Source organism: Medicago sativa, chromosome 3, assembly GCF_051527215.1.
Source record: "Medicago sativa cultivar Bolivia chromosome 3, Bolivia_mono, whole genome shotgun sequence".
Taxonomy (NCBI): domain Eukaryota; kingdom Viridiplantae; phylum Streptophyta; class Magnoliopsida; order Fabales; family Fabaceae; genus Medicago; species Medicago sativa.
In genome coordinates, this window is record NC_140751.1 from 100071336 (window position 1) to 100083706 (window position 12371).

At 35.0% G+C, this 12371-nt stretch overlaps 2 protein-coding genes across 2 annotated transcripts; one reads left to right on the plus strand and one right to left on the minus strand.

The window, feature by feature from the left end:
- The first annotated feature begins 1117 nt into the window (after window positions 1-1117).
- LOC146942841 (wall-associated receptor kinase-like 14) lies at window positions 1118-7900 on the plus strand. The gene is made up of 3 exons (XM_085756915.1): window positions 1118-2004; window positions 6142-6219; window positions 6367-7900. The coding sequence occupies exons 1-3, from the start codon at window positions 1260-1262 to the stop codon at window positions 7719-7721; spliced, it is 2178 nt and encodes a 725-aa protein (XP_085613041.1). The 5' UTR covers window positions 1118-1259; the 3' UTR covers window positions 7722-7900.
- Window positions 7901-9654: 1754 nt separating this feature from the next.
- LOC146942842 (allene oxide synthase 1, chloroplastic-like) lies at window positions 9655-11826 on the minus strand. The gene has a single exon (XM_085756916.1). The coding sequence runs from the start codon at window positions 11561-11563 to the stop codon at window positions 9899-9901; it is 1665 nt and encodes a 554-aa protein (XP_085613042.1). The 5' UTR covers window positions 11564-11826; the 3' UTR covers window positions 9655-9898.
- Window positions 11827-12371: the final 545 nt, after the last annotated feature.

The following is a 12371-nucleotide window of genomic DNA, read 5'->3' on the forward strand; positions in this document are numbered from 1 at the left end:
CACGTATTAAATTCGTTTTATAGTCACACGGGTGAAATATGTTACTTGCTCAACGGTCAATAGCAAACGGTTTATTATTTCAAAATTTTCATGTCATTATTTTTTTTTTTAAGGGAATTTCATGTCATTATTAGACCATCTCCAATGGCCCTATTGAAAGGGTATTGAGAGTTATTGAACCATTGGAAGCAAGCTTATTGAACATGATGTGGAGGAGAGAGTAGATGAATACATTCAACATGTTGAATGTCTGTCACGCATTGCCACGCGTCCAAATTTTACTGGCTCAAACGAGCGCGTGTAGCTCACGCGCCGACAGGGAGCGTTACAGAAGCCAAACGCGGAGAGAGAGAGAAGACTTTGTTGATAAAGCATTGACACGTGGCTTGCTACGATTGGCTGCCTGGATTTTTATCTTCTTAATAATTTGGACTCAATTATTTCATTGCAAATAATTTTTTAAAATTTTTTTTTTTACCAAAATTCGTGATTTTTTTTTCTCTATAAATAGAGACTTGGATCATTTGATTTGGACACAGAAAAAAAATCAAGTTTTGCACTCTCTTAATCTTATTATTAGCCTTTCGTTTGAAGTTTTAGTCTTTGATTAGTATTTAAATAAATATTAGTTTTTTAAAAAAATTAATTGTATTATTTTAATTTAATTATAATCGATAATTATAATTTTATGTAGTTATAAAAACAAAAATTAAATAAGAATAAGAAATAAAAAGCGGTGGGGTAGGGTGTTGAATGAAAACCATTGAAGTGGTAAAAATTGAATGGGTGTTGAATTAAGAGAGAGAAAATGATGTGGAGTGTTGGGAATTGAAAAAGTGGGTGTTAAAGGTTATTGAATGTAAAAAACCATTGTACATGGTCTTATGTGCCCACTTTTTCCAATTCTCTGCCATTATTTAATTTAGTCAATGTCATGAAAGTATTCTCGTTGGAGTAAAGTAAGGAGTGTGAAAAGAAGACAGGCATAGAAGTAGGCGTGGAAACAAAAAACATATCTCCCAAATCCGATCCTTGAATCACATTTCTTAACGGATTAAGTTTCTTTCATCCACACGTATTCTCCAATCAAAACCCATTCCTCTAATCTTCTTTCATCACATGCATTTTTTCTGTTTCTTTTCTAAATCCTCCACAGTAATACACTCTCTTCTTTTGTCTCTTTTCTCTCTTTTCCTTTTCTTAATTAACCTTAAATAATAATGAGAAACACACTTCCAGATAATTAATCTCTGTCTGCCATGATCACAAATCACCCACTTCTAATCCTTTTATTATCATTAATCTTTCTCTCTGTAATCACATGTCAAGTTAATTACCGTGAGTGCCACCAATCATGTGGTTCTCACAAACCCTTCCCCTACCCATTCGGATTCTCTTCCGGTTGCGAAATTCGCCTCAACTGCACCGTCAACGGCGAAATCTTCGTCGGAGAATTTCCAGTCCATTCGGTAAACTCAAACAGTATAATAGTAAACATCGAATCACAATGTAATCGTCCATTTGAAACGTTTCACCAACTCTTCAGTCACAAACACGCACCTACTTCGGGAAACGTGATTCTGTTGCAGAACTGTACGGAAAATGTCTTACCTTGTTCTATACCGGAGACTCTGCTTCCTAGTCAATTCGAATCTGAATCTGATGGTTGCGGAGGCGCCGGTAGCAGGAAATTGAGTTGTTACTTTGAAAATACTACGAGTCCTTTCGTGAATGAGACAAAATTGGACCGAATTGGATGCAAATACTTTATGTCATCGATATCAATTGAAGATTTGAGAAAGAGTTCGGATTCGGCGATTTCTTTGGAAGTAGCTACGATTGAGCTTGGATGGTGGATTCATGGAGATCAGTGTCTTTGTTCTAATCATGCTAATTGTACGAAAATTGTATCACCGATTGATCGAAAGCCTGGGTTTCGGTGTCAGTGTGATGAAGGGTTCGTCGGCGATGGTTTTTTGGCTGGAACTGGCTGCCGGAAAAAAGGTTAGTTATTTTTCTTTAATATCATTTTTCTTAACATATCAGCTACTTCCTCCGTCCCGAATTAACCGAGTCATTTACTAAAAAACAGTGTCTCAAAATAACTGAGCCATTTCAATTTTCAATACAACTTTCATCATTCCCAATACGTACAATATAACTCTAATTAATACTACTTTCATCATTCCCAATTCAATATATTCCACTTTATTTATACATTTTTCTTAATACACCATGTGTGAAATGAACAAATGGGTCAATTAATTCAGGACGGAGGGAGTAATTTTTTAATAATTTTTCAATAAAAATCTTGAGAAATGGTTTCAATTTTAGTTGCTGTGGATTGACTTTCTGTCCGTGTTTGTACAGTGTTTCTGATAGATTATTAGTGCATTAGATGAGATTAGACATTCAAACTTGTTATTTAATCCTCATTTATTTACTATGTTTAAAAATTCCAAAAAATAAACAAATACTCCCTCCGTCCCGGAATAACTGACCCATTTTCTAAAAAAAAGTGTCCCAAAATAACTGACTCATTTCAATTTTCAATACAACTTTCATCATTCCCAATACAATATAACACTAAATAATACTACTTTTATCATTCCCAATACAATATATTCCACTTTCCCCTTTATTTATACATTTTTCTTAATCTGTGTGAAATGAGTCAAGGGGTCAAATAAATTGGGACGGAGGGAGTACTATACTAGATTTATATATTTGTCTTTGTTGAATTAATATTTAATTGTTTACAGTTTACACTAAGCTTATTAGTTTAAAATTGAAGTCCTTTTCTGCAAATCACTCCATTAGTATTTTAAGGTGCTCGTGGAGTCATTCTTGATTAAGACTAAAAAATACCGTCCATAGGAAGTAACTCATGTTGAACATAGTTTGTTTTATAACTACTCCATTTTACATTACACGTATACAAAGTTTTTGGACATGGACATTTCAGTATCTAGAAGTATAATCTACTTTGTGCTTCGAATAACCATATGTTTAAAAAACACGTTTTATGTTATATTTCTCAATTCCATTTTCTAATTGTATCGCCGGCTCAAAAATGAAAGTCTACGACTCTATGAAAAGAAAAAAACCTATAAAAATGGACACTGTACGAATTAGTATCAATCATGAAAGTCCCTCTTAAAAGGCGTAAAAGGATTGGCCATGACAAGAAATAATAAAAGAAGGAAAGTAGGACCCGGCAGAAACAAATAAAGGGACGAGGGAAAGAAATAGAGGACCTGAAATATCAATATGTTAGTACTTAGCTACATCCGCCCATGATTACCGGGAATTTAAGTCAACATGACTAATCAATTAACCAAAGTGGTCAATTTTTCTTTTCATAATTCGGACTTTTCCTTTTTTTTTTTTTCAATATTTAAAGGGCAATTTCTACTAAACACTCAAAAAAATTGAGTGTACCGGTACACCCATATTTAAATCAATAGTTTAATGAGTTATTTTTGTTTAGAAAAAATATATTTTCTATCAATTACAATTATAATAATTATATTTTATTTCTCAAAAGTGTCGGCAAATCAAAATTCAACATTTTTTTATTTTTATTACTCATAATAGTGAATATTATTTTTTTTCTCGATAAAATGTTAAAAAAATTAGTATGATTCTTACAAAGAATGAAATGATGTTTTTCCTTATGAAATAATATTTTCTAAAATATAAAAGTCGATAAATATCTCTTTATTACATAAAAATGATCATTAACTTATTGATATCTCTTTATTACATAAAAATGATCGTTAACTTATTGATTTTATGAAATGGGTGTATCGGTACACCTTAATTTAAGGTTGTAATGTAGAAACTCCCCAGATTTTTTTTTGGATATCTAAAGGAAAGAGTTCCTGCAACCGCAAGATATAGATTCAATTGATATTTATTTTTAAGTGTTAAAATGAATTTTTAATTACTTAATTTTTTTTTTTGCGTCAGCCTAGTGGCTAAAATTTTAGTTTAAAGTGAAAAAGTGGGGAATATGATTTGAACACTGGGATGGCAATACGGGCCAGCCCGCCCCGTTTAGGCCCAGCCCGCTATTAGCCCGCCAAAAACGGGGTGGGGCGGGGCGGGCCAACTTGAGGGGGTGGGCTCAAACTTACACCCCGCCCCGCCTAAAGGCGGACTAGCGGGTTGGCTGGCTGGCCCGTCTACTTTTTTAAATATTTTTTAGTCGACTGTTATTAACAAATACGCTACTGTTATAAAAACAATATATTCAATATAAAGACTCTAGCATTAAACAAATCTCAAAATAAATCCACCATACATCCAACATAAAACAAATTACAAAATAAATCCAACAACATGAAATAAGTCTCAATATAATGCAGTGGTGAATCAGTTTTTTTTTCTTTCTAGAGGTAGTGGACTAGTGGTGAATCAGTTATCACTTATCACTATTAGAGAGAGAGTGGGGACAATTTGAGGTTGGGTTGGTATCATTTGGCTCAATTGTTTTTGGGTGTGTAAATTAAAAATTCGGTCACTAATAGTAAAAAAAGAAAGTTTAATAAGCCCGCGGGCCAGCCTGCCCCACCCAGCTATGACCCGCTTTTTCAGCGGGCTTAACAGGGGCGGGCCAATTAGAGAGACGGGCACAAAATCTCACCCCAGCCCGCCTCAAATGGCGGGTTAATCGGGCTGGCCCGACGAGCCGGGCCCGTTTTGCCACCCCCTGTCTATAATGTCTATAACTGAGATATGCTCGCATAGACTTTAATTAATTGAATTTACACATCAAATTTATAAAAGTGGGCAATATATGAATTTAGTTGATTTTTAAGTGTTAAGACAAATTTTCACTTGATTTTTGGTGACGCTATACACACACACACTAATTTAAATCCATGTAAAAACATGAAGGTCTAAGTTAGCAAAAATGCACATTTTCATTTTGACGCAAGTCCATTACATTTTCATTTTGACGCAAGTCCATTACAGTATTGAATTGATTGTTGAAGATTTTGACATGTTAATCGTCTCAAGATTGATTGATATCCGATCAATGTTTGAATTTCGTTGGGAGACGGTGCCCACATTGATTGAAATTTTTTCCATCACTGAATTTGATTTATTTTTAGGATTTTTATATCATGTGTAAGTTTTTGCATATGTTAAAAAGTTTAAGTATATCATGTGTAAGTTTGCATATGTTAAAAAGTTTAAGTAGTTTTGTCAAATAAAAAAAAAGTTTAAGTAGTAAGTTTATTTTCGAATTGGTTACCCCTCTAGTTTCTGGTCGGACCGGCCTAATCGGTCGGTCCGATTTTTAGAACACTTATTTGTGCTGCTTTGGGCTATTTTTTCAATTCTCACGTGCATCCATGGTGTAAAATTTATTTGTATAAATATTTTATTATATATAAGAGCTAAGTCACCCTTTGCGATCCTACCGTCTCGAGAGATTAGTCTCTGCAGTTGCGCGTGGAGGATCTCCGGTTCATGCAAAATAATAAAATTTGTATTTGGACTAAACTAGGTGATGCTTTTAAAAAAGGTTAAGTAATATATCAAAATAAAGATATACATTAGTTAAAAACTTAAACAGGTTAAGGTCCAGTTTTAAGTTTGAGAAATAACCCAAGAGTAGACCTTGAAAACATGGTTTGATGATTCCTTATTTTCACTTCTATTTACTACTCAACTACTTTTGTGTGTAACTTAGGGTATTTGGCTAAAATAAGGGAATGAGAAGGGTTTAATTAATTAGATATTTGTTTTGATGAGATGAGATGAGAGGAGGAGATGGATTTTTAATAGAAAGAGATGGCTAACTACATTTTATGAGCGAAGTCTAATAGAAGTTGCTTGTTGAGTTCTTGAGTTTTATACCAGCTTTGTTAGGTGTAAATTGTGTAATCATTGGAGCATGTACACATGGCTTCCACATGTTTCCTTACATAAGAAGCTTGTTTAAGACTGAATTTAAGAACAGAGAAGAGAACAAAAGTTGCTTAAAGATCATCTCTCCATTATCTTGCTAGTTTCAAAACTCTATGCCCTGTATCTTAACTGGATCCAACTTAATTCTAGTTTTTTTTTTTTTTTTTAATAATTCTGAATTATACTAATTATGCTATTTGAATTTGACTTATAACACAGCCTCGTCAACATGCAACCCAGCAAAGTACATGTCCGGAAGATGTGGAGGAACAACGAGATTCATCGTCTTAATTGGAGGTGTGTGCCTATTCCATGGTTCGAAAACCATTTGAGATTATCTTAGAAATTACATGTCAACTAAATAATTTACTCATTGAACAAATATTACATCAATTGAAATATTGTTGACCACCACCATGCCAACAAGCTTATATTATTTTGCAGGTTTTGTTTTTGGCATTTCAATCATGGTTACTCTGGCTTCAGTATGTTGTTACTTTCGCCGTCGCACCAAATTGAGAGTCACAAAGAGCACAAAAAGACGCTTCACAGAAACTACTAACAATTACAGTGTTCCTATCTATCCATACAAAGACATCGAAAAAGCCACAAATAGTTTCTCAGAGAAACAAAGGTTGGGAACAGGAGCATATGGTACAGTTTATTCTGGAAAACTTTACAATGATGAATATGTCGCCATCAAAAGAATAAAATACAGAGATAATGAGAGCATTGAACAAGTCATGAATGAGATCAAGCTCATTTCATCTGTTAGTCACCCCAATTTAGTGCGTTTGTTGGGTTGTTCCATCGAATATGGAGAACAAATTTTAGTGTACGAGTTCATGTCAAACGGAACACTGAATCAACATTTGCAAAGAGAGAGAGGAAATGGACTTTCATGGCCAGTTAGACTCAAAATTGCGACAGAAACAGCACAAGCCATATCACATCTTCATTCAGCAATTGATCCACCTATATACCATAGAGATATAAAATCGAGTAACATACTTTTGGACGAAAATTTTGGATCCAAAGTAGCAGATTTTGGGCTTTCTAGACTTGGAATAACTGAAATATCTCACGCTTCCCACGTTTCAACCGCTCCTCAAGGAACACCGGGCTACGTTGACCCACAATACCATCAAGACTATCACCTTTCTGATAAAAGTGATGTATATAGCTTTGGTGTGGTTCTTGTTGAGATCATAACAGGACTAAAAGTAGTGGACTTTTCTCGTCCTCATAATGAAGTGAATTTGGCTTCTCTTGCTGTTGATAGGATCAGAAAAGGGCTTTTAGATGATATTATAGACCCAATCATATTTCTTGATCCCCAAGCAACCAGTGAAGGGTGGACACTTTCTTCCATACACAAGGTAGCTGAGTTGGCATTCAGATGTCTTGCATTTCACAGGGATATGAGACCTTGTATGACTGAAGTGGCAACTGAGTTAGAGCAACTAAGGTTGAATAAATGGAACTCTTTTGAAGAAAATAACTCTATTATAGCTTCAATAGATCACTTGTCTTCTTGCTCCTCCTCTTCTAGCGAAAGTGAGAAACCTTTGAGCAGCACCACCACAATGAAGGATATTGGGCCTAAGGGTAAATCCCATCTTAAGCTTGAGACTGGGCCCATTTCTTTTAAGTCAGTTGAAAGACCCAATAGTAGCTCACCAGTTTCGGTGCAAGACCCAGACCCATGGTTTAGTGAGCAGAGCTCTCCTTCAAATAGTTTCCCCAGTAAGTCATTTGATCGTGGATCTATTTCATATGGTCAACAATCTAGTTTGTAGTTTATTGTAATTGCATATAAGCTTGTTTGATTAAAAGAGATATATATGGTAAGCATGTTTATCTCACTCTATTATAGCTTTTATGATTTGTAAAATTAAACTGTATGAATTTATAACTTATAACTTCACTTTTGGTCTCCCAAGTATTGGAACTTCAGTTCTCCATTTCTTTTGAGCAATTTCAGTCTCCTTAGTTTCCCCGTTTGCAATTTTGATCTCCTTATTTCGTAGTCCCGCAGCTCAGTTTTCACCAATTTTACAAATGCGGCAAAAATAAATGGAATGCCAATGCTTTTGTTTAAACTACAAAAAGGCTACAGTTTTCAAAATGGGAAAATTGAGAGGGGTTACAAAATTGTGTTGAATCGGCAAATGAGACATTGCGAAGGTTTTTCATTTTTCTTGGATTTTATGTCCAAACAGTGATCAAAGGGAGTCCACACCAACAGTTATATTGGACTGTTTCTTTTTCCATTCTATGAACTTTCTGACGCGCCCTATGCACTTAGAATTTTAGAATCCAAACTGCATAAAAACCTCATAAAACCTCTAAAAACAAGTTGAAATATTTTGGATTTTAGAATTCAAATAGAACGCGCGAGAAACTCATAGGGTGGGAAAAGTAATGGCCATTATATTATGGCCTCACATGGTTCAAATTGTGAGAAGAGACAGCACGGAAAGAAGGAAAACAATACTCCCTCCGTTTCAAAATGAGTGTCGCTTTAGCCGATTGCACACATATTAAGGAATGGAATAAAGTAGTCAAATGTCATAGCAATTTTACCAAATTATCCTAATCAACTATTGGTTTGTTTTTCATTAAAGAAAAAAATAATACTTTGGAAGTAGTGTAACATAATATTAATTGAAGGGTACAATTGAAAAGAAAAAGTTATTATTGCATTGAAAACTGAAAGTGACATTCATTTTGAAACAATTTTTTTTTGCTAAAACGACACTCATTTTGAAACGGAGGGAGTAAGAACTAAAGTCTCCACTAGCATATCTCCCGTGGTTCGAAATGAAGAAGTGAAGAATTGGATCCATATGAGAAGTACTCCCTCCGGTCACTATTATAAGCAAAAGTTAACTTTTTAGATTCATTCAATAAATGATGTATGTAATCTATATATAGACCACATACATCATTTATTGAATGAACCTAAAAAGTCAAATTTTGCTTATAATAGTGACCGGAGAGAGTAGTAGTTAAGAAGAAGAATGGATGGATTTAGTTTGGGATTTGGGAATCTCACTCAATTATAGGGTTTTATTTGTGCCATCATTGGCTACTCACCTTATTCAGATCCTTCTCAATATGGCATACTCGTAGGACGCCTTATTTACCTCACCATCAGTCGCCCAAAAATTATTTACTTTGTTCACATTTTGAGTCAATTCATGCAGGAACCACAACAAGCACCCTGAGATGCTGCCATGAGAGTTTTACGGTATTTAAAATTCTCACCAAGACAAGGAGTCATTTTACCAAAAGAAAATTATATTAAATTTGTTTATCAGGAGACTTGAAGATCAATCTCATGGTATTTGATGAAACTTGGCTCAACTTCAATCTCTTGAAAAACAAAAAATAAAGCAACCTTGCCAGGACGGTGGAGCAAAATATCAGTCATTGTTCATGCCACTGCCACTAGTGAAATCATTTGGTTAAGAAGCTTTGTAAAATATCTACAAGTTAATTGTGATTCACCCACAACTCAGCTATGTCAAAGTCAACTTGCACTCCATCTCAACGTAATCCCATTATTTCACTACATATATCGTGCTTCCTACTGCCTACATCTAGCTAAATTAGCTTTTATCGACTCTCATTATGTACACGTAACGTAATAGAAGTATTAATCATCCTAATAAACATATTGGTGTAGTGATTAAACCAAGTAAATTCTAAAAAAATAAATTTATAAAATTGACATCATAGGTGAAGTTGGTCACATTCCTCTTGTAGTACGTACAAGCAGTCATCATAAACAAACAAACAAAAAAAAAACTTAAATTACCTTAATCTGAGCCAATATGTGGATGAACAATAAGCGCGGACGCATCATGCATAACATATACTACATGCATTTAAACAGTTGATAATTAATCCAGAAAATGTATCATGAAGCTACGATATGAAATACTATCAATATGAGTAAAACAAAACAAAACTAAAATTTAGCTTTCTTGAGAGAGGTAAAGGTAACAGCAGATCCTATAGGCGATTTCCCAACTTGAATACCAAAAGTATCATAACGAAGAAACAGTTCCACCACCAAAAGTCTAGAAAACAACACAACAAAATCCTTCCCAGGACATTGCTTATTACCAACCGTAGGTTGTTCTGTTTCACGACCATTCGACCAAAACACATGCTCCAACAACTTCTCTCCCTCTTCACCCATAAACCTATCTCCAACAAACTCATCAGCTCTATCAAATATCTTTGGATCTTTTGTAGCAAAAGGTTGAAACCCAAACAACATTTCACCTTCTTTCACTTGAAACGCATTTTCATGATTCTCAATAACAAAATCATGTTTAGCTTTTCCATATTGTAACGGCACTGGTGGTTCAATTCTAAATGCTTCATACACCACTGATTTCATCAACGACATATTTTCCATTCCCGCCATTGTCACTCTCCCGCCATTAGATTTTACAACCGAACGGATCTCCTCTGCTAATCTACGGTGTAGATTAACACCACCACGTCCGATCCACTTCAACAAATTAGGAAAAAAAATCTTCATTCCACCAAAAGAATTAAAACATGTGGCGAATAAAATGTTATGAACCGCTTCTTCTTTAGAAACTCCGAGTCGAACAGCTTCATCTAGAACCGGTCCAGTTGATGACTCGTAGAAAAAATCATAAAGTTTTTGATAATCTTTCTTCACCAATGCTGGTGGAAGACGAAACGTATGAAGAGCTGGTTCCTCAATCCATTTAGGAAGACCTAACGTAAGAATTGGACTTAGCTGCATCAGTGTCCATTTTGTCACTATTTTTGGACCATCGGTTTTGAGATTTGTTTCAGTAGGGTTTGTTCCGAAAAATGCTTTTGCAAGGTAGTTAAAAGCTGCTTGATCGTTTGCATTGGCGAAAACTGCATTTCCAGTTTTTGCAAGCTCTTTTTCTAGAGTGTTAAAGAGGTTTGTGTAAGATGAGTGAAACTCAGGGATGAAGTGGCTGCTACGTGACTTGAGGAGGAAGAAAAGAAGGCGTTTGAGTTGGTCGTGTTTTGGTTCGGTTGGATCAAGGTAAGAGAGGATACGGTAACCGCCGGTGAGTTCTGTTGACGGCATGAAAGTTCCGGTGAAGAGGTCACGTTTTTCGACTTTGGAATTGTCGAAGAGAACAGGGAATGATTTTCCATCGAGTAAAACGATGACATTTGGGTTTGAGGAAATGAATGGGCCTGGTGGCATATTAGCGCGAAAAATGGTTGATTTGTATTTGTGCATTTTGGTTCTGAAATATTTGTCGCGGCCACCTTCTTGGTAGAAATAATCGAGACGGTCTTTGATGGGACCTAGGAATGGGAGGCCGTAGTCTCCAGGGATTCTTCGCATCGGAAGTTTTTTGGGTGGTTCGGGTGGAACTAATGACAATGTTGTGTCTGTGTCGGACACTGTTGTTTCTATTGGAGTTGGGGATGATGTTGTATCTGGGTTGGACACTGATGCTTTTAATGGAGTGAGAGTGACTGAAATTGGAGTGAAAGGACATTTGGAAATGGAGCAGCGATTGCGGTGTTTTGTTGTTCGTTTTAATGGAAATTCTGGTTGAAGGAAAGTATAAGATATTGAGGACGTAAGTGATGATGATGCCATTTTTTTTTTGGTTTGGAACTAATTAGGATCAGTCTTTAGATTAGACACACAAAATGAAATGAAGGAAGTGAACGGGGGAAAATGTTACAATTTGTGGGTGATTGGTAGAAGGGGATAATTGAGAAATGAGAAGTGATTGTTATGGACTTTGAAACTTGTATTTATGGATAATCAACTTGAGATTAACATAGCAAGTTGAAATTGAAGACTTGTATTGGGAAATCAAAACTAAGTGTGTAAAATATGCGCCGTCCAGATCCATAGCCGGTGAATTTATTTATTTGTATCATAAAATTCTATTAATTGATATTGATATCATAGAATACTAGTATGCGATGGGTTTTTGGCCGGAAGGTCAGTTATTTTTTCTTCTTAAATTAATTGATAATTAATATTTTTATAAAATTCTATTAATTAATGTTTTTGACTAAGTATAATTTAACACTTTATCTTTTAAAATAGTATAATTTATTTTGGTATAGGCAAGTCACTAATTCATTTTCTATCTATTTTTTTCTTGGATAATGCTTCATCTAACGTAAGGCACAAATACGAAAGCCACGAAATGACAAGCACTGTAGATTAACACAAACACACGGTCATGATTTGTGTGAAAGTTGGAGTTAATAGTTTTTTATTTTTGTGAAATATGACACTGTTGTATTCTTGTTATTCTTGGGAAATTACTTCGTGGCATTTAGCAGTGCTCTTTTTTCTTTTTAATTGCAAATTTTTAGGACAGCTTATTGGACGGTAGAATAGAAAGTTATAAACACGACGAAGAATATTACCCGCTGGTTACCAACAA